Consider the following 26,212-nt stretch of genomic DNA (forward strand, 5'->3'; position numbering starts at 1 on the left):
TGGACTTACACATGGGGGAAGGGGTGACGGGCAGCACAAATGGACCATAGCAGCCTCTTACCACTCTCGTTGTACAGTGTCCCTGCCTGTACCCATGATGTCCCCTCAGTTCTGTTCAGGCCTCAGAGCGTGAAGACCCCACAGTACTTGCAGACAGTTGCCTGCTTTCCCCATTGCCTTTCCCCTCAGTCACAAGTATCTCTAAAGTGGAATCAGTGCTGGCATATGGGCCCAGCGGTGGCATGTAGGAGGGGAGTATGCACGTTTGGAGGGAAGCCAGGGAGCGCTTGGGGCTCTGCTGGGCAGATCACTGCTGCTGGGAGGTGGTAGTGGTTCCCTGAAAAGTAAAGGTTCGCAGTGAAGCTCCTCAATCCAGAACCCTAGGCTCTTTGGAAAGCTCAACCAAACTTGCTTGAACTTGAAGCTTTTAAAAATAAAAAAATTCCCAGGATAGGACTGCATAAAAATCTAAACGCTAAAAACCTAAAAGCTGGACTTAGGAATGCAGACAGCACCAGCCGCATGAGGAAATACACACACACACACACACACACACACACACACACACACCCTCTTCTCTGTCCCTCCAAGTCTGAGATGGGTTTTAGGGGAGCATCAGGAACATCTATTCATAAAAGGCTAAGTTAGGGACACCCCCAGTTTCTTTCCCTCAGTTCCTAAACGGTTTTCAGAGAGAGAGGACCACTTGGCCCAACGTTCCTCCTATCCAAATTTGAGCAGTGACACAAAACTCCATCTGTAAGCTCTCTACCCTATGATTGTGGAATGTGCAGTGCTTTCTCAAGTAAGTCATGGCTTCTGAGTCACGGAATCCTGTGTAGAAACACTCATTTTCCTAACCCAGGGAAGCTCCAGGTGTGTGAGATTTAGCTCTAGTTCCGTGGTGGGGGTAGGAAGAGGCTATCAAGAGCGCTCTCTCCTCTCCTCTCCTCTCCTCTCCTCTCCTCTCCTCTCCTCTCCTCTCCTCTCCTCTCCTCTCCTCTCCTCTCCTCTCCTCTCCTCTCCTCTCCTCTCCTCTCCTCTCCTCTCCTCTCCTCTCCCCTCCCCTCCCCTCCCCTCCCCTCCCCTCCCCTCCCCTCCTCTCCTCTCCTGTACAGGGTCCTGCTCCAGTAGCCTGGCGGGGTGGGGGTGGGAGAGCTCAAACTCAGAATCCTGCCATAGCCTCCCGAGACAGGCATTGCCGCCTTGCCCAGCTTTCAGTTCTGCTTTTTAAGCTTCACTCCCAGTGTTGTGAAATGCAAATGGGGACACTCCTACATTGTGTTAGTAAGGACTTAATGAGACAACATGTGTACCCGCCAACCTGACCAGCAGTGCCAGGCTGGCACATCTGTGCATCTCTAGAGCCCTTTCCCTCGTGAGGCCTGTGCCAGTCATCCAAGAAACCATTTGGCCTGGAATGCACACACGATCTTTCTCCTCACGACCGCAGATTTACCCTCCTAATTATTTTTGGCATAGGCTAATATTAAAATCCATGTGCATTCCCCCTGACAGCTGCTGCTGGAGGTTTGGAGGCCCAGAAACATCCTGGCAAAGCCACCCTTAGAGCAGAATATTTGTCACAGATATCTTTGTGCGGACAATCGCAGGGGGTCACGAGCACGGCAGGGCGCGTGTCCAAACTTCAGCACGGAAGCTCCAGCTTGTGCTCAGTCTTCTGTTGTGTCTGCCTGAAAATGTGTTCTCTGTCCAGGTGGAGAGACGCGTGCCACACTCTTGATGGTCATCTCCACTCTTTCCTTACCGAGGTTGGGTCTTTACTGCCTTGCTCATAACCTACTTTCCAATTTGTCACTTTTATCCAAGCTTGCTGTTAACTGGGCTTTTGTGGACTGTGTTCAAATAAACTAGCACTGTCACCTGAGTTTGGATTTGTGCCCATTTTTCAACCATCTCTTTCCACACCAAGCCTCCATGTTTCTCAAGCCAGGATGGACAGCACCTGTCTGTCCTTACCTGTGCCTATGTATAGGACACGGCACAGCTGGTCTCAAGCCTATGAAGACTCCCTCCTCTGCAAGGGTGCATAGATGCACCAGCTCCTGTGGGCAATACAGAGGCAGCAGCTACCAGGACCAGCCTCCAGGAAGTTAGTGTTCTGTCTGTGCAGATACAGAGCCTGCTGCGAGGTTGTCAGAGGGCCCCATATGGGACTCTATAGAATAAATTGCCAGATTGAATCGAAGCAGACCACGCCCTGTCGGCTCCGATGCATTTGTACCAATTAAGAGACAGCGCTCAGCGCTCCTCCTTCCACACCTGCCTGCCTTTTGCTTGAGAAATGTCAGAAGTAGTACGCTGTGTACGTCTCTGGTGTCATGTGCCCGACACTTCTGGAATGGAGCAATACACAGCCTGCTTCTCCAAGTGTCTCCCAGCAACCCCAGATGACCCCTGTAGCCCCGCCACAGGGCAGGAGCCCTAGGTAAACATGCCCCCATGCAGCTTAGGAGGGAGCTACTGCACAAGGAGGGCCCACTTGGTGTCCTAGCCCTTGTCTCCCCCTGCTGTTTGGGTGGCGCCAGCTGTCAGCGCTCAGGCTGGGTGGGCTGTGCCAGGCTGCTCTCTGGGTCACTGCTGTTTGCCAGGGTAAACAGTCCCCAGAAAGTGATGGGGAACTCTCCCAGCATGTGATCCCAGGGGTGCCTCCTGTTGGCCCTGGGGAAGGCCCTAATCACAGCTGCCACCTTTCCCTGGTTCCTAAGTCTCTTCCCTTTCTCTTCTTCCTCCTCCTTCCCTCTTTTAAACTGGGGGAGGGGAGAGGGAAAGAGGCTGTCTTTGATCTCAGTGGAGGAAAGAAGTCTGTTCTGTTCAGGCTTTTGGCTAACACAACAAACAGTGTTTAAAATTTAACTTTGCTTAATTAATTAGTAATTCTGTTTAATGCTGTCTGATCTCCCTCCAAAAGGTATTTTGAAGCTTGAGAAGGGAACTTCAAAGGGAGCCGGGTGAAGATGGTCAAGTAATGCATTTAATCTGGCAGTTGCTGGGGGTGGAGTGCGGCCAGGCTGGAGCTGATGCGTAGAGAGAACGAACCATCGTCTGCAGAATCAGCCAGCCAGCTCTGGTGGCCATGGCCTCCATGTGAGAAGGACAGAAAGCAGCTTCCAAAGAGAAGGAGCCCCACAAACAGCCCCCATGTCCTTCTGGGCTGAGAAGCAATTTTAAGAAAGTAGAAATGTCATTTTTTTTCTCTCTTCTGTGGCCACAATGAATGATTGAGCAGGTTGGGTACCACACAGGGTTTCTAGTTGGCCAAACAGTAAGTCACAGGTAACTCCAGGCTGTGTCCTATTTAACAAGCATATGCCCTGGAAGATATGGAGAACCGCCTTCACCTAAAGCAGTAATACCCAAAGTTCCAAAGAGGACCAGACAGCTCCTATCTTAAGCTGTGTGGAGCATGAGGACTCTTAGGATGTGATTCAGCTCTCGTGTGTGCAGAGAAGCAGCCAGAGACTAGTGAGTGTGGTCTATCTCATTAAGCTTTGCCTAGAAAGCCAGGCTCAGGCCCAGTGGCTTACAAGACACAGTTGGCACCCTGCTCCTTATCACCCAAACATGCTGTTTTTGCCCACCTTTCTCCTGCCGCATTGACAGTGTACCCTGCTGTGACTCTCCCTGGCAGTCGGAATATGCCCAGAGTGCCTCTAAGAGATGTGTCTGGAGCAAGAGGCAGAGAGAGGTCTTGGGCATTAGAGTCCTTTTTGGCAGCTTAGTATCATCCCTGTGTATGTGACTTGGGTGGCCTGTTGTGAGCAGAGTTTGCTGCTGCCTGGCACTTGTGGCAGTGGCCGTAGCCAAGTAGAGATGCTCTGATTAGCTACCTGGTCACAATACCCTTTGCCTTGGTTTGGTTTCAGAGGGGTCATTTGCGAATCCCATGCCAGTTGTCAAAATCCTAGCCCCTCCCTCTGACCCCAGGCCTGCATGGTTTTCTGTGGGTTCTCTGCCTCCTCTTCTGGCACTTGATCAGGGGACAATAGAGGTGAGAGGTCTTCTTTGGTAGGGCACAGAGTGTCGAGGAGTCTTACTGGCCTCACAACCCTGGGGCAGTATGTCTCCAGGGCCTGCTGTTCATTTCTGCCTTGCCCAGGCTGGGAGGCTCTGCATGTTCACTGACATGACCACCTGGGGCTACCCTGGAGGCTTGTTGGGCTAGGACAGCATGAGGGACCTGTGGGGAAGAGAGGACAGCCTACGCCTCTCTGGTCTCTAGGGAGGACACATGAGGATAAAAGGGGGTGCTTTCCACTCCAGGTGGGGAAAAAGGAAGGGGCAGGGAGGTCCCAAAGGAAGACATGCTTTCTAGCATGGCAGCAAGAGCACTCCAGAGAGAACGGAACAGCGGTTCCTTGTCTTTGGGCTTATCAAGTGGAACATGAAAGGCGACATTGAACCTGGAGGTGCTTGTCTGATAACTTCCCTTTGAACTTGAAGTCGGGTTTCGATAAGCCTGGCCAGCTCGCATCAGCGGGACCTCTGCAGAGCCAGGCAGTGGCTTTGAAGATGGAACTCGGCTTTGTTTTGCTTTCTGCTTCCTCTTCTCTCTCTGGGAGGGGGAGGAGCAGGGTTCTGCAGGCTGTGATGTCTCTATAGTTCCTGCAAAGGGGCAGGTTGGGGCAAAGGAGACAGTTCGGACCTGAGCTACCAGCTGGGACTAGGCACAGTCAGCGCTTACCGAGCACCTACCATGGTGTCTGACCAACAGTGTCCTCACAGTTCTCTCCTGGAACTGGCTTGAGGATGCTGTCTGCTGAGGACCAGCATCCCTGGCTCACCAGGAAGGGTGAGGAGACACCACCCTTCCCCCACTGTACAGACTTTCTTAAAGCTGTCTGGGTCGGAAAAGGAGGAGCACCAAATGCCACTCACCTGAGGTGTTCCTGCACAGCCCAGCGGTGTCTGCTGGAGACGTTGGTAGCATCTGAAGCTAAGGCTCAGCAGAGCTCCCTTCTTCAAGGGGTATCAAGAGGGCCACCTGCCCAGGTGCCTGAATGGCATGGCCATACTGCATGCCCTGCCTGGACTCGGGATAGCATCTGTGGCCCAGTGGGCACTGGATAGACTGAGTAGCTGGTGCTTGACTGTCTTTGAGTCCCTGGTGAGTCTCCAGCCTGGTCTTCCTGGATTCAGGGTCCTCTGGAGGAGAATATCTGACCAATAAGATCAGGATGGGACTATTAAGGATGGAATCCAAAGTAGTGGGCCAGTGGCCTGCCTAGCATACAGGAAGCATGCTGGGCCCCTGGAGCCTCTGAGGAGGTGGTCATTCTAGTTTTGTGCTCCTTTGGCTTTACTCTGCGGTAACAGAGCATTTCCACAGTCAGCAGTTGTGATGGCGTTAGAGGGTTGTTGGCTCTCAGGACACTAACGGCTGGAGGCCCCTGTGGATAGTGGCTGCGCCAAGGCAGGGAGAGAGAAAAGAGAGGTTCCCAGGGGACACAACCACTGCTGCAGGCCAGTTTGTAGTTGGCTGTGGTGTCTGAGAGCCTGGAGTATTCTTATGCCGTGGTTTTCCTATCTGGTAAATGGAGCTAATAACAGTAACCGCCTCACAAGGTCCCAGTGAAGATAGAGTCAATGAATGGCCAGTGCCGAGGGCGGTGGGGCCCGGTTACTATGAGAGTCCGTCGCCCATGCGTTGATTGCCGGTTCTGTGGTGCCGTGTGGACTGCTGCAAATAGATACCAGGAAGAGAGCCCTGACTTGGCAAGTAGGAGCAAAGCAAGGGTTGCATGCCCCTCCCCACTGCACCCCCTTCTCGCTGTTGTGCTTAGGTGCTCATTGCAACACTGGGATATGAGAATTGAGCGGGGTGGGGGCAGAGCCCCAGTTTCCTGCCCTGTACCTCATTTTGCCATGATCATGACATTCCCCCAAAAGGTTCAACTGGAACCATCAGCCTAGCTGAGCCATCTCAGCTGCCCTCTGGCAACCTAGCCTTCTTAGGTCAGGAGCTGTACTCAGTTTGTTCCCTTCAAAGTAGTACAGCAGTCACTGTATCAGGACGTTGGGGGACTTTGGGGAGGGAAAAGATGGGAGCATCTTCTAGAAAAGTAAACTGAAGCCCCCTGTGTTACATGGAAAGGGTCAGAGGACTCCTGTGGGGCATTCGGTTACATGGTGAAACCTGTAGTCTGGGTTCTGGGTCTAGGGTGGTAGTGGTGCCAGTGGGCCACAAATTTTACATTCCCTCTCTGCTCCTGAGAGTCAGACGCACAGAAGACCATGCCCTTTTGCAGACGGAAGGACCCCAGGTGAGCAGAGGCCAAGGGCAAGGGTCAGAGTGAGTGCAATCCCTGAAGAGGCCATTGTGTGGTACATGGTATCCTTCACCACATATACATATCCTTCTTCAAACTGTGTTAACTCAGTTCCCATCTCTCTGCCCTGCCCACTATAGCATCTTTGAGGATCCCATGGTCTCAGTATAGGAAGCAGTGAATACAGAAGGCTAAGGTCCCACACCTTGTCCAGTCCCCTAAACACCTCTCCAGGCCCAGCCCTGCTAAGTGGCCGGTTGTCTCTACCAGGTACTCAGTCTGCGGGCTGCTTATCCAGGCTGTAAAGTTGGGACGGAGTAGGAGTCTGAGAGGCTACAGGGAAACCTGAGTAACTGGTGTGGCTACACCAGAGAGGCGTTCTCTGGGGCAGCCTGTGGCATCATCAGGGCCAAAGAATCAAAGGACGTGGAACACAGCCGAGAGGCAGGGCAGGAGGAGCCCGGCACTCTTGGCCTGAGGACAGGGCACAGCCACCCTGATGTCGATTTTCCTCCCCTTTCCCTCTGCCGCCCCACAGTGGCCCTGCCACCCGAGAAGACCGACAGCCTGGGCAGTGGAGATGAGAAGAGGATGGAGAAAGTGAATGACCCTAGTCCCGGCTCCAAGAAGCAGCTGAAGTTTGAAGTAAGTTTGCTTTGGAGGGTTGTGAGTCATGGCGGTGCTCTAGAAGGGGTAAACCGCGGCCCATCTAGAAGGGATGACCTCTTAACTCTTATGTGGGTAGTTGCTTCTGTGGAAGATCCTTGCTGCTGCCTCTGGGCCATAGTATCTCAGTGATGGCCTCCCCACGTGGGTGGTGGCAAGCATACAGTAATAGGACCCTACGACAAGGCGGGGTTGTACATGGGGAGACAGGGCTCTGGTCCTTGGGCCTGTTGCCCTCTTACAGGATCCTCAGATTCTTCAAACCTTCCACTTCACCCCCAGAGGTTGACCTGAGACATATGGGGGCCTCCTCTGGTATAGAGGAATCTTAGACTGGAGGCTCTGGGCAGGGCCCTAATTCTATCTGGACTTCGGTTTCTAAACCACATGGACAACACAAAGGATACCCCCCTCCCATATTGCCCATCCTCCTGCCCTTCTCTGACCCCAGCAGTGCAACAGAATGGGCAGCTGAGTTCCAGGCACCAAGCACAGAGCGAGAGCTCACATTGAGGCTGCGATCGGTGGAGGTTGCTGGCATCCCTCACATCAACGCCTCACTGCTTCCCTGTCCCTCCCTTCCTGAGACCACAGGGCACAGCTCTACTGTTGGCACGAAGCTGTGAGTTCAGGCCAAGACTCTTTACGTTTCAGGCTCCCTGGACTGTGGGGTTAATGAGGATCTGCAGGGTTCTGGAAGCTTTAGGTGCTTCCACCCCACAGAATGTTCCTTGCTCAGAATACTGGGGCCTCCTTCTTTACCCTAGGGCTCATGGAGCCCTGTTGCTCACCAGGAGACCAACAGTGAAATGGGTATGGTTTCTGGTTCCTGCCCTTGCTGATCAAGCAGTGTGGTCAAGGTGACATGCTGGTCACTCTGACAAGTGGCATAGCTAGCGAACCAGTGTGGCACATATGTGCAGGTGTGTATGTGTGCCATGTGTTGTATCACATCAAGTAATTCCTCAGGAGTAGAATGGGCACTTGGCAGGTGTCCAATTAGCATGTCGTGGATGAGGGAAGGCTGGCTTTCGACTCAGCGTGACCTACTTGAGAACCAGAGAGGGAAGCCAGCTTCAGGCAGCAGTGGCTGCAAGTAGAACACCTTGCCTGCCACGCACATTCCAGTTAGCAGGCATTTCCCCTGGTGGTTGTGAGGCCACGCACACTCCAGTTAGCAGGCATTTCCCCTGTGGTGAGGCCACGCACACTCCAGATAGTAGGCATTTCCCCTGGTGGTGGTGAGGCCACGCACACTCCAGTTAGCAGGCATTTCCCCTGGTGGTGGTGAGGCCACGCACACTCCAGTTAGCAGGCATTTCCCCTGGTGGTGAGGCCACACACACTCCAGTTAGCAGGCATTTCTCCTGTGGTGAGGCCACGCACACTCCAGTTAGCGGCATTTCGTCTTGTGGTGAGGCCAAACACACTCCAGTTAGCAGGCATTTCCCCTGGTGGTGGTGAGGCCACGCACACTCCAGTTAGCGGCATTTCTCCTGTGGTGAGGCCACGCACACTCCAGTTAGCGGCATTTCGTCTTGTGGTGAGGCCTGTCTCCGTGCTCTCTGAGCTGGGGCACGGAGTCTGCCATCCTATTGATCAGGTCACCTCTGGGTCTTTGAAGCCTGGCCCTGTAGAGCTGCTCTTGGCAGAGAAGCAGGATAGTTGAGGTGGAAGTATGACAACTGTCCCCATAGCGGCAGGGGACCTGGGAACTCTGAGCTGATGGAGGGCCACATGGGAAGGGACTTAGTGATCTGACAAACTTACAGAACAGAGGACAGATACAATCATTTTCTATATTTTATATGAAAGGAAAATGAAGCCTCAGAAACATAGCGACCTGTCCAGGCTGGTACAACTGTTGGGGCTGTGCCAGGAGGAGTCTGGGCAGACTGGAGTTTCACCTCTTCATGTCCAGCCTGCTGCTGCCCAGTTCAGTAGCCCGTCCTGGGCTCTTGCCTGGCTTCCCATTGGTCACTATTTCCTTCCAGAAACTTCTCTCACCTTTGGTTGAAGTTTAGCCTTGTAAGGCCACAGTCAGACTCCTTGTGTTTCCTTTGTCTTCGAACATTAGAGGTTGTTGGTGCCCTGAGACCTGTATGCCCTGCTTAGGCTCCGGCCTCTTTCCCTGTCTGTCATGTCTTAGCCATTGTTCTTCTGCCTTTCCCAGTGTCGGGGGAATAGCCAGGTGCCCAAGGCCTTAACCACTGGACCCAAGGTAAGGTGATTATGTAGTTGATAAGTAAACAAGCCACTTGTCTTTCTGTAGGAGCTTCAGTGTGATGTTTCTGTGGAGGAGGACAGCCGACAGGAATGGACTTTTACTCTGTATGACTTTGACAACAATGGCAAAGTCACCCGTGAGGTGAGTGTGCTTGCTGCCACTTGGCAGCCCTCAGGCATAGGAGCTGGACTCAGCCTGAGTCTGCTGCCCCCTCCTCCTGCCTGGTGGGGGTAGGGCTAGGGAAGGCTGCTGGGAGTATCCTGAAGGGTGTGCTGGCATCTGTCTGTGAGGATAAGGGCCAGAACGAGTACAGCTGAGCACCTCACAATCCAGGGTTGGGGGCACCCCACTGGGGAGAGGTGGGAGACAGCGGCACAGTTCAAGGCTTTCCCAGAGAGGAATCCCAGGTTCCAACAATCTGTCCCTACTTCCTTCCTCTTGCCGTCCCCAAGCTCTAGCAGCTACCCTTGATTGCTTCAGTGAGCCTCAAAGGCCACACAGGACAAGAGCAAGCAGCGGCTGTGGCTGGTCTCAGTCCTGCCACCATTCAGAGCCTCCTACAACTCCTCCCAAGTTCTTCTCACCTTCTCCATGCCTCTGTCTCTGCAACAGCTGTGTACCAGGCTAAGCACTCAGCAGAGGAGACATAGTCTCAGTTCCCCGTGTGTTGCTCTGACAACCCGATGAAGCAGAACACACCAACAGGACAGGAGGGAGCAGCTTCTTGGAGGGACATCCCAGTGCTAAGCTGGCTCAGCCATGCAGCACGCTGGCCTGGGAGTGTGCCTGCCTAGCTGATCTCTGGTTAAGAACTGAAGGAGATTGGCCCGTGGCCCCTTTGCAGAGTAGTGGGTCGTAGGCCCTGCAAGCAACCCAGATTTCATTCCAGGGGCCAGGAAAGCCAAGGTGGGCTCAGGCTCAGCATGCTTTCCTCTTCCTCCCAGGCCTGCCTACATTGAGGAGGGGTCTGTTAGAGATGGTGCTTGGCACCTGTGTGGAGATGTAAGACCAGGTGGGTGGGCTTTGTGTGGGCCTGCAGTGTCTCCAGAGTAATGAAAGCTTGGCCTCCATATCTCCTTATCCCAGTCAGGTTGGGACAAGTATTGGCTTCTTCACAGCATCTGCAGGAAGTCACCTTTAAGCTCTCTGAGGGGTATGTGGCTTTACAAAGCCCGCCTCTATCCCAAACTGTACCTTGGAGGCCTGAGAACCAGGTGGGAGGAGGAGGCTAACTAATGTTTAACTGTGCATGCAGGATCCTAGCTCATCCTGTTGCAGCTAACAGCAACAGGAATGCATTGACTCATTCACCTGTAATTCAGTTCTGGGGGCTTACTTTAAGTATGCATAGTACAGGCCTTACTCATATCATAGCTGTTCTTCTCTTACTGTACACTCTCTCCATGGCACTGAATGCTCCCCGTTCTAGCCTGGATCTCTTCCTCTCAGGAATTTGTCCCATTCAAAATTTCCATACCCAGCCTAGAGTCAAATCTCACTGGCTTCTCAACCAGCCTAGATGACTAGGCCACCTTTGTCACACACGCCACGGTGAAGGTGGCCAGCTCTTGGTGACTGCCGTCTTCCTTTCTCTCTGTTGTATACATGCTGAGGCACCTCCTGTTCATAGACCCTCCTGCAGAGTCCTTGCAAGAAGCAACAGGGACAGATGCTCCTTTCTCCTTCCTTACTCATGTCCTTGGTGATGAGAGGAAGAAGCCACAAGGAAGGCAGGTGGCCCAGCATAGCCTGAAGCAAGCCTCTGGGCTGTGTCTTCTGAGGAGCCAGGATGCTGACTTTGGGTCGAGAACCCTGCCTGGTGCCTCTCCCGTCTCTAGGCACAAAGCTCCCTTTTGAACCTGCTGTACAAAGCTCTCCCACTCTTCCTCCTAGTGCGAGCACATGGATTTTGGTGTGTCCCGGAAAACAGGCTCCTGCCTCGCTGCGTCTGCTGCCTGGAGCCTGGGTGTGGGCTGAACATGGGAACCTTTGGGCTCTTAATCATAGGAAGCAGTTAGGTCACCTGTGTCAGCAGCCTTCTGCCACTGTACCAAATACTGAGCTACTCGGCTTTAAAAGGCAACAGGCATACTCCAGTGCACAGTCTGTGGTTCTGTTGTTTTGGGCCTGTGGCAAGGCAGCATATTCTGGCAGGTGTGCATGGAAAAACAAAACTGCTCACTTCAGGGCCTGAAAGGAAGAGGAGAGAGAGAGAGAGAGAGAGAGAGAGAGAGAGAGAGAGAGAGAGAGAGAGAGAGAGAGAGAGAAGAAAGGGCCAGGTCCCCCTTAGGAGCATGTCTTCAATGGCCTGAAGGCTCTCCTCAAGGTCTTATCCCCTAAAAACTCTGCCAGCTCCCCATATGCCACCCTGAGACCGCACATTTACTATAATGTCTTTATATAGTATAGTAGCAGCCTGTTCCTGTGTGTCATACCCTGGCTCTTAAGATGGTGGCAAAGCAGCTTCTTCAGTTCAGTGCTGAAGGCACCAAACAGGACCTCCATCATGGCTTTGGAAGATGGTGTAGCTCTAAAGCATGTAGCAGAGCTGTGCAGGGAGCCATGGGAAGGACAGGAAGAGGGGTTCTGTGTGACTTCACCAGAGGGGGACAGCTGAGCATGCCAGGAGGGAGCAGCTGGAATCTGAGTCTCAACCCCCCTCCCCAACCCCCAGTCTGTCTGGTCTTTCCGAAACTTTTGTTAAGAATTAAGTTAGTTGTCGATGTTGACGATTTGGGATATTTCTCAGAAGATTCTGGATTTCTGGCTTCTCTGAGTGGCCTCAGAGTCAGCCTAGCGGCATGTCCACCATGTTTCACGGGGATGCCTATGCCACGATAGACCATTCATGCCTGGCTACAGCATCACTAGGGTCATTCGTTTCTGCCTCAGCCTAAGGGAAGAGAGGAGAAGGCCAAGTCTCTCAGAAGTCATGAAGAATTGCTGGGCAGTAGCTGAGTGTGTCTGGTGGAGAGTGTTTTTAAAGCAAGCGGCTGTCCCCCAGACAGCTGACCACAGATACCCAGAGCACAGAAGTCCCAGTAAGGGGTACTTTTCCCGACTCCAGTCAGAAGTCTCTGAGATCCTCCTCATAGAACCGCTGGAACCTCCATTCAGGCCAGAAATATTTGGTCAGGTTTCTCACCGATCAGTTTGTCTCCGGGGACACTTACCTCATGCTTCAGCAACAGAAACTGATCTTCCTCCATCCTGGAGGCGGGAGTTTAGGGCTCAGGCAGCAGTCCCCATGGCTCTGGTGAACACTCCCTTCCTAGTCTGTGGACAGCTGCCTTCTTCCAGGCAGAGGACAAGTGAGCTGCAAGAGCCACAGAACAGCAGCATCTGTTCCCACACACCTCCCTTCCATCACCTCCATCACTCACTGATCCAGCACAGTGTCCATGGGGATGACTTCAGCAGAGGAATGGTGGGGCCATAATCCAGTCCAGTGTATGGACAGAATCACATTTCTGGGTTTTTCTCTAAGAACAGGGGTGTGTAGCATCACTAGGTGCCTGTTACCAAGGAGGGTTGAGATCTGGCTTTTAAACTCTTCTGCTACCCAGATGAGGCTACTCTGAGAGGTTCCATATCCTGCTGAGGACCCCAGTGGCTCACAGTCACTCTGAGCTCTGAACTCCCTTCCATTTGCTCTCTTACTCCTTATTCTCTCCCTGAATCCACCATTCTGCCTCCAGCTCTGTGGGAAGGAGCTGGGGGCCCTCAGCATAGTGGCGGCCACCAACTCCCAGGTTGCTGGTGGCTGTACATTGCGGCTGAAGTACATGGGGTGTCTGCTTCCTCTCAAACAGGACATCACCAGCTTGCTGCACACCATCTATGAGGTGGTTGACTCCTCTGTGAACCATTCCCCCACAGCAAGCAAGACACTGCGGGTGAAGCTCACTGTGGCCCCCGATGGGAGCCAGAGCAAGAGGAGTGTCCTTTTCAACCATACTGGTGAGAGGTGACAGAGTGGGTACCCGCTTTGGGAAAGACAGGAAGGACCCAAGTCAGCCTGGGAGGGTAGGAGGAGAGGGTGGGAGGAGTCCCAGCTTCCCTGGACAGTTGCTTAGTGTACTTAAGGCCTCGGTGGGTCCTTGAAGGAGAAGGCCCCGGACTGGGCTGGGAGGGTTGCAGATGGAAGGCCCTGGGTGAGCAAAGGCATAGAGATGTAGCAAGAAGCTACAGGGACATGTTGTGCAGAAGATGGCGGTCCAGGCCTTGGAGGGAAGCTTATGAATCTGGAGAGGCCAGTGGGACAGGCACCTAGCCTGATCTTCACTGGGCAAGCCCACCCAAAGTTCACCACAAAGCTATGGTGAAGCATGATGGGTATTTGTTGTTGTTGTTTTGTTTGAGGGCATAGTGCCAGGCAGTCCCAGGCAGAGCAGGAGTAGGTACTGACTAGTATTTCTTGGGCTTCTGGGATTCAGACCTGCAGAGCACGAGGCCCCGAGCAGACACCAAGCCTGCTGAGGAACTTCGTGGCTGGGAGAAGAAGCAGCGAGCCCCTCTCAGGTATGACTTGCACAGGCAGAGGCGGCAGCCTCAGGCCCACGAACATATATTGAGCACCATCTGGATACATACATCTGAAGGACTTTGAGTAGCAGGCTCTATTTTGGGTCTTTTGCAGGGGCCCTGGATCTATTTCAGAAGCACAGATTTACAAATCAGACTCTAAATTTAAAAACAAAACACAGGAAAACAAACAACAACAACAAACAAACCCCTAGCTATAGTCCTTCACTGTATTCCATATAAAAATCCTTCAGATTTTCTGCATGTGATTTGGATTAGCATATATTGGCTGTTCCTGACATGTTATGTACTCTAGATGGGGTTAGGACAGCACCTCGGGACCTAGCACAACTGGTGTTTCTACCAGGTACTATATACACATTCCTTCACAACAGTGAGACAAAAACCTCCCATCCCTTAGGATGGCCTGGCTCTTCAGTGGGCTATGAAAACCTTTCAGAATCGTAGGTAAGGGCTTATAGATCTGCAGCTATCTGTCCTTTTGTCATGTCTGCATGAACAGAGGGAAGGCAGGCTGTTCAGGCAAGTGTGGGGATCGTTCACATCTGGCACTAAAGGATGTAGTTGGAGAAGGACCGGTCCTTGATGTGAACTTGGAACAGACAGAACATTCTAGGATGCTGTTGGGTGGGCAGTGGACTGAGTGGAAGGCTGGCTTGAGATGGGTGGGACTGGGGTACAGATGGGGCAGGTGGTGGGCATCAGGGAAACGAAGGCATAGACCCCTTCTCCCAAGTCACAGAGCTGAGTGAGCTGTGTGTTGGACCTGTGCCTTCCCAGTCAACATACTTTTTGTCACAGGTTCCAGGGTGACAGCCACCTGGAGCAGCCGGGCTGCTACCACCATTGCGTGGATGAGAACATTGAGAGGAGAAACCACTACCTAGACCTGGCGGGGATAGAGAACTACGCGTCTCAGTTTGGGCCTGGTAAGGGACCGCTGGGCGGGGTGTCCACTGAAAACACAGTGCTGGGTAGCGCCTTTGTTCCCTGAGGACTGGGGAGATGTGGAACTTTTTACTGGACATATCAGAGGCTCTTCTCAGAGACAGTTGCATTAAAGATGTTTCCAAAATGAAAGTAGTACTTGGACAAAGTTGGGCTAAACCCAGGAGAATGAGGGGGCTTCAAATCCAGCCAAAGCAGTGGTCCCACCTAGGCCATTCCCGCTCTGGCCCCACATCAGCCACAGCTCCGGTTCCCACTTGGTCCACGACAGTGCTGCACTGCCAGCCTCTGTGCCCCTGGACCTTGTTTCACCCCTGCTCCCTCTGTGTGGAGTGCTTTCTCTGTTCCCTACGCACTTCCCTTTATACACGTAGAATGTATTTGTCCCATCTGTCATCATCTGGCCTCACCTCAGCAGATGGGAAGGTTCCCTTTCCTGTGGAGGGTCGATAGCTCAGACAGAGAGGTGGTGGCACCTGGGGACCCCGGGGCAGCCCAGTGCACACAGTGGGCACTCATGAAGTATCTGTTGGATTGGTTCCTAGGCTCCCCTTCGGTGGCCCAGAAGTCAGAGCTGCCCCCTCGAATCTCCAACCCCACTCGCTCTCGCTCCCACGAGCCAGAAGCTGCCCACATCCCACACCGGAGGCCCCAAGGTGTGGACCCCGGCTCTTTCCACCTCCTTGATACCCCATTTGCCAAGGCATCAGAGCTCCAGCAACGGCTTCGGGGTACTCAGGATGGGAGCAAGCACTTTGTGAGATCCCCCAAGGCCCAGGGCAAGAACATGGGAATGGGCCACGGGGCCAGAGGTGCAAGAAGCAAGCCCCCACTTGTGCCCACCACCCACACTGTGTCCCCCTCTGCCCACTTGGCCACCAGCCCAGCCCTCCTCCCCTCCCTGGCACCCCTGGGGCACAAGAAGCACAAGCATCGACCCAAGGAGAACCAGGCCAGCTGCCGGGGCCTGCAGGCCCCACTGGCTGCAGGAGGCGCCACGGTCATGGGTCGGGAGCAGGTCAGGGAGCTACCTGCTGTGGTGGTGTATGAGAGCCAGGCTGGGCAGGCCGTCCAGAGACATGAGCACCACCACCATCACGAACATCACCACCACTACCACCACTTCTACCAGCCCTAAGCCCCAGCAGGCCACCACATGAAGGACCCACCCCCACGCCTTGAGGCATTATTATTCTATTAATTATTGTTATTATGACAATTATTGTTATTAATAATTATTGTTACTCCACTAATATTTAGCTAGCCTTCATGTAGAAGATATATGGAAACACAGAACTAAACTTTTATTTATATGTTGTGGGGATTATATAGCTCACCCAAGAAGTGACTCTGGGTTTGGAAGGGTCCCTGGGCTACCCCAGCTGCAGGGTCCACGCAGATCTTCCCAAACCACAGGAGCCCTCGGCCCAGCTGCCCCACTTCTGCTCTTCCGGGAGCGCACCCTTGCCTGGCCAAGCTTCAGAGACCCTCAAGAGTTCCGGAGGACAACAGCTGCTACCTCTCAGTGTTATTCCGGTCTGACTTTACCCTTAACCGACTGTCACTTGCTCCGGGGGCTTTTGGTGGACTGCATCGCAGTGCCCTCCCTGCCCTCGTGTTTCCACACCTCAGCCTAGACCCTTAGCTGTGCTCTCTGGAGTTGCTGCCTCACCTTGGCCCACGCCAGCCCCATCCTTTTTTTTTTCTGCCATGCACAATGTGGAAGCGCCCCTCTCCCCCCGTGCGCCCCCCTTTGCTTTTAAAGGATGCACCTGTATTTAAGGATTGTCCTTGGAGCCAGCCTTCTCCTTTTGGAAACTGCTACAGAGAGAAGCAGCCACATAAAGAAGCATGGTTTCCCAAGATGGCACCATTGTATGACGGAGGGTGTGAAACCTGAGTTTGCCATCAGCAGATACACTTTGTGGCTCTCTGGCAACCTTTGTAACTATAGGTAGATGCTGCCTGTCCGTGTCTCTGTATCTTTCTATAAATACACTCTCAGGTATCTTTGCTGGTGTGCAGAAATCACTGTGCTGCTCTGTGGAAGCTCCTGCAACCCAGATGTGCCCCGTGTGCTTCGTGTAAGGTCGCTCGTCCATCAGACTCAGGCAGCCGCCTCCCTCTTATAAGAGGTCATTTATTTGGGTTTGAAGTCTGCAGTTTTGGAGAAACCTGCTTGGGTGTAGAAGCTTAGAGTAGAATAAGGATATCAGATGAGACTGTGGGACAGCATCCTTCACAGAGCAGGATTTTATCAAACAAGAGCTAGAGAAACCAGGAAAGGACCACTGTCAACACTGGAGCAAAGGCTGAGGGGCAGTGGAACCCAGAATGGCACTAAGCTACCCCTACACCTGAAAGGTGAGGGTTGAAAGGCACCTGGAAGCTGTGACCTTCCTTCAGGGAATGTAAGGGGATGTGTGGAACCCCCAGGGGTGAAGTCCTGACTCTCTCCCCTGCCTCTTCCACATCCTTCTGTAGTGGCATCTGGTGACGGTCTTGGGAGCAGGGAGGAGTCTGGGTATGGTCCCTGAGAGAGTCTGACCCCAGAAGGAAATGATCGCAGCTGTCTGCCCTGCCCCTTCGTCTCCCGGGTTTAGCATGGTTGGTAAGCATGGACTTCTGGGGGTAGTCAGCATTAGTTGTTTTTAAGGTGTTCATTTTCCTGGTTGCTGGTCTAAGTCCAGGGCCTGCATCTGAGGCTCAGAGAGGCCGAGAACCTGCGGGAGTCACATGGTAGGTGGCAGCGTTGCGTCCTAGTCGTCAGCATCCCTAACACCGTGAAGGGTGTGAGCCCTGGCTTTTGCTCACGTGTAGTTGTGAGTTTCTGTTTGATTAGAATCCAGCTCACAGGAAGTGACTGTATCCAAACCAAATGGGCAAGGCATTGTGGGAGCTGGCTTTGAGATGACAGGCTCCAATATGAATGAACCAGGGTTTTTGTTCCTGAGTTACTCCGTGTCAGTAGGCCTGAGCTACTGACATTCTGGGTCCAGGACCAGGAGAAAAGAATTTCTAGGAAACAAAAGCCTGATGAGGAGTTGTGAAAGGCTGGGTTTGGATCAGGTAGTCACCCCTGGACCAATCACCATGCCCCACCTGGTATGTGACCACTTGCCACAGGAGGCAGGGTCAGCACTGATAACAGCTGGGGCAGGGAGGAGGGAGAGACAGCCAGAAAACAAAACAAGGAAAAAATAAAAACCCAGTGGACTCCAGGTCCAAAGTTGCCATGAGCAACTGCCTAGGGAGTGGGAGCTGCTGGCTTTAGAACATGGATCCTCAGCCTAGGGAGGGAGAGCCCCCCTTCCTACTAACTTAAAAGTCATCTTATAAAAATAGTACCGTGTTCACCTGTAAAAGCCCATACAAGCTTAGAGTAAAAGGGAACTCACTAGGCTCCATGCCAGCATCCAGATCCAGATGCCCTGCAGGACCGTGGGTGCAGTGTAGTGGTTGGGGCAGAGACTGGCCAGGCTGCAGGGACTCAAGGCCCGACTCCCTTTCCTCAGCACGCATTGTAAGTGAAATACTCCCTCGTGAGCACTATCCAGATGCTGGCTGTCTTCATTACTAGAATAAATGCATTCTATAGAATATATCAAATTTAAATTTTGTTAATTTAAAAAAAAATTCAGAGTTTGAAGCAGTTGTGTAACGGTAACCTTGAACTCCCCATCCAGAAGTTTCAAATACTGACATTTTGCACTATTTCTTTCTGATCTATTTTTAAGAGAGAAAACCCGGCAGTTATGTTCAGTCCCCTCCCCACCTTGTTCTTTTATTTTTATCCAAGGACCAGCATAGCGTTCATTCTTAGGCTCTTTTCTCTGCAGCCCAGTGCGCTTGGGGACCTCCCCCTGAGTCACTGAACTCTCTTCCCCCTAACAGCTGCTCAGCCCTCTCTTGCTCAGGGGCACTGTCACCTCCCGGCAGGCCTGTGGGTTGTCTCTCATCCTTCGCCGTGACATACTGCACAGAGGGTCCTTGTACGTAACTTGTCTCACTGCCTACTCTCGAGACAGAAAGTGGCAGAAGGTGTCAATACAGAGCTGCTGGTTTCAATAGCAAGTGTGGTGTCCGTTTTGAAGCTATTGTAGGTGACCCCTTAAAAGTGGTTATAGCAAATAATTAGGAGGCGCCAGAAGGAGAAAGGAGAGAGGGAGGAAGGTAGAGGAGATGAAGTTGGATCCTTTGTGTGGATGTGACCCAGTTCCCCGGACAGAGCTGCTGCTTCTCTGTCCCCTGAGCTCTGAGCACCCAGCATCCCTGGAGCCTAGAGAAGTATCTCGGTTTGTTTGTTTGATTGATTGATTGATTCAAGGCATCATGGCCTTGAAGCTTTGAGCAGACTGCACTAGCTGTTTGGTGGGAGGGTGGATAGCCACTGTGCTCTCACCTCCCCTTCTTGGGAACACCGCACACCCAGCCATGCCAATTAGGCATTCTGGCAAAGGGCATAGCCAGGACCTGTTTGACCTTCTCCTTTGCCCTGCATTCACATCTCAGATTTCTCAGGTTGCTGCTGGGCCTGAGGATCAAAAGCCAGAGAGGAGAAGAGGGGGGCTACCTGTCAAAAGTCATTCTAACGAGCAGCTCCTGTGTCCCCTGACCTGGGCTATAGATGCCACCCAGCAGCCTCAGCTCTGTGTGAAGGTGCGGGCTGCCAGCCACACCCTAGGGGATTGCACACTCCAAATTCTCCAAAGCAACCTTGCCGTTTACCCAGGTTCACTCTAGCAACCAATTTCCTGGTGTTGGCCTTGGTTTCCTACCATTCCCAGTGCGGCAGCAGGGCTGTGTCTGTAGAGACGGTGGAGATGCATCAGTTACCTGCCTTACTGATACTAGACGCAGGCACAGGCCACCCTTCCCATCATTAAACTCCCCCCACCTCACCTCAGATTTCCCCTTCATTTGGGGCTCTGATCTGCTCTGAGGCAGCAGAACCTTGAAGCCAACCCCCATTTTTCCCACTATATTTTCTTTTGGAGGGATCCCAGTGTCCAGTATGTGGTCCCAGGGAGTGACAGGGTTTAACTTAAACACCCGGCTTCCAGCTGACCCAGTCGGCCCTTTGCTCTCTCCCAGCCTTCCAAGCAATCCTGCAACATGGAGCTAAGAGTTAACTCACTGAGGCCCAGGCCCCTCCTGGTGTGACTTGAGAACAGGCTAGCCTTTCAGTGGATGGAAGCTGCATTCAGAACCACCTGGAGGAAGTTACAGAGGCCAGATGCTGATTTTGGAAGTCTGGGATGTAGCCTGATCATTAAGAGCTCAGGATCCCAGATAGTATCCTATACAGCCAAGGTGATACTCTGGAGTCTTGCAACATCCCCTAGATAACTTCTGGCGGCCTTTTGAGAGAAATATTTGAATCCTAGGACTGAAGAAGCATGTTAAATATAGACTCCCAGGCCCAATCCTCTGGATTAGGGGGGATAGGTGAATTAGGGTTAAGGTACAGGGACCGTGGTTTTTCAGAAGCTCCCACCCCTAGAAGTGGTGTTTCTGGCCCACAGGCCATCCTGAGAATTCTGAGAGCCCGTGTTTTGGCCCTGCCTCAAGGAGTATGTGTATTGGGTGAGATAGGAGGGAGATAAGGAGAGACACCCCCTCCTGTGCTGTAACAGGGACCCCAAAACTCCACAGAACTTAGAATAAGTGACCATAACCTAGGCAAAGGACCAGGCTGGAGGGCTCAGTACCTCTATTTGTACGGGTAAAGTTTCCCTCCTAGCTGTGCTGCCATTGCTTCTGACGAGCCCATCTACACCATTGCCACAAAGCCACAAACCTTCCAGAGAGCGGGACTTACTGAGATCTAGTGGCCCCATTGGCGTGGATCACGTGACACTGGCATGGACACAGACTTCACCCTCCACTTAAGAGGAGATCTGGCCTTAATAAGATAGGCATACACGTTTTAAAACGCCTCTTCCTGATTCCTGCACTTGGCCTTGGAGCCCTGGGCCAAGGTTGACTTGGCAGCGTAGAGCTCAGTGTGGCCACCACTTTGTTTACAAGGTGCCAGGTCACGGTGAGAGCCAGCTTTGGCAGACCCCTCTCCCTAGGTAGAAAGGTGGATGGGGAAACCATTTGGGGCTTAGCTCTCAGAGTGAGAAGCAGAGACGGCCAAAGATCTTAAAGGTTCCCAGGTTGACAGGGTTATTCCTCACCTCCACCAGCGGTTTGATGCCCTGTGTTAACTAGTGTTTCTCTGCTCGATATTTCTGAAAACAAAATTCTGGACGCATTCATCAAAGCAGACCACAAAATCTGTTCATCCTTTTCCAACCAGGCTGTTCTTCCTGGAGCCTTAGCAAGTCCAGCAGAGGGCAGCAAGCAATGCATGCCTTCAAACCTGGTCCCGAGTTTCTGTCTTGTCTGCAACCCCCAAGTGGGGTTCTTTAGGGGGCCCCGTGTGTCTGTAGGTGGTTAGTGAATAGGAGAGAGAGCATGTTGGTGAAAGAGATAAGGCACCCGCTGCAAGACAACAGGGAAGTTTATGGCCTCATGTCAATCATTGCATCCTCCCTGCTGGTGTCCTAGGGATAAAAGTGTGTCTAGCAATGGCACTGCTATCTTTTGATTTTGTTTTGAAAAACATACTTAAGATGTAGCTCAGTGCTAGAGCTCTTGCGTAGCTTATGTTTGGCCTTGGGTTTGCCCTCTAGAACAACAGCAACAACAAAAAGCCAATAAAACAGCACAGCAAAAGCAATAATTTAGTTTATTTGAAAAGAAACAAACCATTACTGTGTTGTCTTTGCTTTTTTTCTGGCTGGTTGATTGGTTGGTTCCCGCCTTCCCCCAGAACCAGTGACAATTTAGTCAAATGTTCTTTGTGGTTTTGAACAATTGATTGTGATTGGACGAGAAGGATCTTTCAACCATAGACACAGGAGAATCGAGAGACTTCAGTAGGCAAACTTGTTCAGACACTTGTCCCCAGAAGTCAACCCCAGACCAACTCAAGGCCTTTTTCCTACCTGAGGCACTTGCTGTCTACACAAAGGCACAGATTCCTTCCAGATACCCAGTACCTGGAACCTGGAGAGGGGCCGGACAATTCAGTAGTAAGCCCTGGACCATGTGCCCATCTGTGGGAGAGGGCAGATAGAGCAGGGATAAGCCCAAGTTTCCCAGAGCTCTGGCCCACTCTCCCCCTTCCACTCAGTCTTCTTAGCTCCTATGCTAACCCCCAACAGCTGGGGCAGTCCTAGAAAGGCCCAGCATGTCTTGTTTGACTCATTTCAGAGTTTCAAAGACTTTGAATGAATGTCCAAAATCTAAAGCTTTCACTTAAAAAAAAAAAATCAAGGCTTGTTTTTTCATGAGAATGAGAAACTCAAAATCACCCTCCTCCATACAGCAATCTGTGGGAGCTGAGTAGTGTCTGACCCTTCAAGTAATGTACAAGTCTCCCAGGGCCTGGGACCCATCCCTGGCCAAGGCTTCCCATCCTGGCCTAGCTGCCTTAGGGCTCATGGTCTCATACTGCCCCTCTCGCGGGGAGCTGAGCTGGATCCAGGTGAGGGTGTGTTCCAGGCATGAGATGTCATTCACAGGAAGGTGTCAGGGAGCTCTGGTGACCTTCACCACATAACACATTACTCAAGTGAACAAGGCTGGCCATGGCAAAGCCCCAGAGGTGCAATTGCCCCAAAGCAAGATTGCTTTGTCAAGTAGCCTGACGAAATCCACTCAGCTTTAAGCTCCTGGATCTGTGAAGCTTCCAGCAAAATAGGAGATGGGAAAGGGGTGCCTGGACTGATGCCACCCAGCTGCCCAGAAATGGGAGCAGAAAGACTGCTGGCTGGTCTGGAGCGCTCAGCGCGGGCAGAGGACCCCAATGCTGCCTGTCCTGCTGCAGCTTCTGTAGGTTCAGGAGACCGCCCCAGTTGGCATGATTGACGGTACACTGCTCAGTGACACTGAGCAAGTGACCTGGCTACTGGTAGATACCTTGGTTTCCTGCTTTCTAATGGGCTCATCAGTTCCCACCTCACAGAACTCCTGTGAAGATAGATGGACCCACGGCTGTAAAGCTTCAGCACAGAGCATTGCATGTACGAGGCCTATCATAAACAGAAGCTTCTGTTAGGAGAATATGGCCCCCAGGAGACTGTGGGTGCTATCCTGCCCTCGCCCCAACTGCAGAGGTCCTTCTGCCACATTCTTGAGGGTCACCCTACCTGGCCTGTTGCTTTTCTTGACCAAATCCCATGGGGTTGTTCTTTTCCTCTCTACCTGGCTTGTGGGGACTCGGAAGAGCCACCATGCATCACCATGAGTCTGCCCCAACCCTGGTCTCAGAGAGTGACAACTCTGAGCCTACAGAGGTGGATAGGACTGGACGCTGGCAGCCTGTGGGGCCCTTCTTCAGAGAAATAGCAGCCTTCTAAAGCTTTTGACTGAATGGCCAGCAGGCATTGACCGAGACTAGCCAGGACCACACCTTCTCCACGGGCCACCGTCACTGTCACTAGTTCAGGTAGTTTAAAGAGAAAGAGTTCTGGAGACCTTCCAGGCTTACCAACGGCCCTGAAGCTTGTGGATCCTGCAGAACCCTTCCTTCTCAGTGTTGATCAGTGTTTGTGGCTAGTTTGTGCTCATTCATCTCTGCAGTTGGTCTGCCAGGTTGCCTTGGACACTCCATGTATGAGTACTTACCTGCTGTTGCTGGGGACGTAGAGAGTGAGGTTCCCGCCAGCCTGTCATGACACTGCCGTCAGCCAGCCAGTGCACATTGCCCCGTGCAGTCACTTAGTTCCAGGATACTGATACTCACATTGAGTGTGGCTATAGGACCACATCTCCAGCCTGGCATTGACTCCTCGAGACAATCCCAGCTTCCCCATGCTCTAGGCCCAGGGACCATTTTAAACAGTGAAATCCCCAACACAGAGCAAAGCCCAGAAGGAAATTGTGACAAAGACATGTGTTTATAAGAGGAGAGCTAGAACCGGAGACCAGGGTATTGTCCTGTTCTTCCCAAGCTGGGCGTGAGCAGCCAGGCAGCCAGCAGCCAGCCATTTCAATGCTTTTCCATGTTCGCGAATGACCATGAAAATGCCCTAGATAATAACTTTGGAGTTGCACTCGAAGATAGACAGGTTGCTAAAAGCACAGTACAGCACCTGTCAAGGATGGAACCCTCTTTTCAGATCTGTTTATGTCAGTTATGTGGTTTCCACCAAGTCTCTGTTCACCAGAGTCCAAGGACCCTGATGAGTGCTAGTGAGAGGCCTGTACAGTGACTAAAGGATTCATACTCCTAGGCTCTTGCACAGCCTCTAGCCAGACCCAGCTGTGCCCGATACCAGCCTGAGAAGCATCTCTGGTGATTGGCTTAGAAGCACAAGTAGGTAGTGGCATTGCTGTGCCAGGATCCTGCTGTCCAGCTCCTGTAGCATGCTTGTTCTGTGTCCAGGAAGTTGGCACAGGCTGAAAACTGGGAGTAGTGTGGATGTTTTGGGGGTGCAGAAGAGAGGAACAGTGGTGTTGATGTTATCTTGTGGGGTCTTAGCAGGGTACATGTTACAGGGGCCCTGAGTGACCTGAGAGCCTGGGTGTGGTGTCCTAACTGAGGTCACTTGATCCGACATCCCCTGACTCTGACCACAAAGTGCAGCATCTGGTTGTAATGTGGTTGGTCTTGAGATTCCATGCCCAACCTTTCCAAGGCTGGCTTTCTTCCTTTTCCCTGAGCATTGGCCTGTGCATGCTACAGATGTCTTACTATGGTTTCCTTATAACTCATCAGTCTGTGGTTACAAGGAGCTGCCAAACTTGAGCAGGGTTTGAGAAGGATTTTGGGCAGAGCACAGAGTTGGGCCTCACTGCTCAGAGATGACCATCTCAGACTCAGCTGGCCATTCCCTGGACCACACCCACTCCATGTTTATCTCCAGAGTTCTCTGTCCATGCTTTTCTAGTATGTAGTAATCAACAACTATGTCAGGAAGTGTTCAAGTCCATCAAAAGTGCTCACGAGAGGCAAAGCAGGCCCCATCTTGATAGGCTTTCACAGAACTCACAGGCCAGTGGGGTGGGGGCAGCTGTCACACAGTGGCATCGCTACAGACTGGGATGCCTTCTGTGGGGACATGGAGGTCTAACGGCGCATAACAGACTGAGGGTGTGAGAGAGTTAGAACCATGCGTAGGTGAGACTGCAAGATTGATGAGGAATTGGCCAGCTAGTAATCCAGCCAAGACTCTGAGGCACTGGGTGAATGGCTGGAGGCCAGTGTGGGTGAGTGGCGAGGGAACCAGCCAGGGTTGGTAGGGTCTGGAAGAGAGCCTGGTGGATGGTGTCCTCTGGAACCTAAGAGACATCAAAAAGTTGGAAGCTCAGCAGTGTAAGATAGCATACGCCATTGGCTAGGGCATGGTGAAAGGATTGGAAACCACCCTGGACCGGGAGCTTCGTTGTAAGGCACATGGTGACTCAGCACCACCTACTGTGGGTGTCTGGCGTGCTTCCCCACCAAGGTGCTCAGGATACACTAGTCTGTCTCCATCCTGGATGGGAACTACTGCTCCTGGTGTGCAGGGGCGCGCTGCTCCAGATCTATCTGGTTGCTGCTGCTCCAGATGGGCAGGGGCACGCTGCTCCAGATGTGCAGGGGTGCGGCTGCTCCAGATGTGCAGGGGTGCTGCAGCTCCAGATGTGCAGGGGCACTGTCGCTCCAGATTGCAGGGGCACTGTCGCTCCAGATGTGCAGGGGCGCTGCTGCTCCTGATGTGCAGGGGGCGCTGCTGCTCCAGATGTGCAGGGGCACTGCTGGTCCTGGTATGCAGGGGGCGCTGCTGCTCCTGATATGCAGGGGGCGCTGCTGCTCCAGATGTGCAGGGGCACTGCTGCTCCTGATGTGCAGGGGTGCGGCTGCTCCAGATGTGCAGGGGTGCTGCAGCTCCAGATGTGCAGGGGCACTGTCGCTCCAGATTGCAGGGGCGCTGTCGCTCCAGATGTGCAGGGGCGCTGCTGCTCCTGATGTGCAGGGGGCGCTGCTGCTCCAGATGTGCAGGGGCACTGCTGGTCCTGGTATGCAGAGGGCGCTGCTGCTCCAGATGTGCAGGGACAGTCTTTAAGTGCAGGAAGGAACATAAAGCAAGGATAGAGGCAGAAGAGGTAAAGAGAGGAGGGAGAGTGGGGAAGGTTAAGCAAAACTAGAGGTGTATGGAGAAGCTCATGAAAACCCATTGCTTTGTAAGATAATTCAAAATAAATGTTTTGAAAAAGAAGTTTGAGCAGAGGTACAATGTATGGGTGGAGAATGCCATTCCCAGAAGACATAATTTAACCAAAGATCCCAGTGCCAGGCTTGGGATACCTTCATCCATTGTTAGTCAGGGAGGCCCCGGAGATGCCCTCAAATACAGCTATGGCTATTGCGTTTGACCACCACCATACCTGGATAGTTAAGACCCTACTCCTGAAGAGACAAGACACTTTAAATTCGAGACACAGAGAAGTCAAGCTAGAACTGACCTGAAAACTTCCTTCCTAAAGACTAGCTTTCATA

The 26,212-nt window shown here is 52.5% G+C and overlaps 1 protein-coding gene across 3 annotated transcripts in view; it reads left to right on the plus strand.

The window, feature by feature from the left end:
* The window catches only part of Nkd1 (NKD inhibitor of WNT signaling pathway 1), a 75,648-nt gene extending 49,717 nt beyond the window's left edge, over positions 1 to 25,931 (plus strand). For all 3 annotated transcript variants that reach the window (XM_050119825.1, XM_050119826.1, XM_050119828.1), the window contains 6 exons: positions 6,829 to 6,935; positions 9,229 to 9,324; positions 12,996 to 13,143; positions 13,620 to 13,704; positions 14,530 to 14,657; positions 15,222 to 25,931. In XM_050119825.1, coding sequence (XP_049975782.1) covers positions 6,829 to 6,935; positions 9,229 to 9,324; positions 12,996 to 13,143; positions 13,620 to 13,704; positions 14,530 to 14,657; positions 15,222 to 15,814 — 1,157 coding nt within the window. In that variant the 3' untranslated portion in view covers positions 15,815 to 25,931. The remainder of the gene's footprint in view (positions 1 to 6,828; positions 6,936 to 9,228; positions 9,325 to 12,995; positions 13,144 to 13,619; positions 13,705 to 14,529; positions 14,658 to 15,221) is intronic.
* The last annotated feature ends 281 nt before the right edge of the window (positions 25,932 to 26,212 follow it).

Source organism: Alexandromys fortis, unplaced genomic scaffold (genome assembly GCF_014885135.2).
Source record: "Alexandromys fortis isolate MF-2015 unplaced genomic scaffold, M_Fortis_MF-2015_v1.1 scaffold_178, whole genome shotgun sequence".
NCBI classification, from domain to species: Eukaryota; Metazoa; Chordata; class Mammalia; order Rodentia; family Cricetidae; genus Alexandromys; species Alexandromys fortis.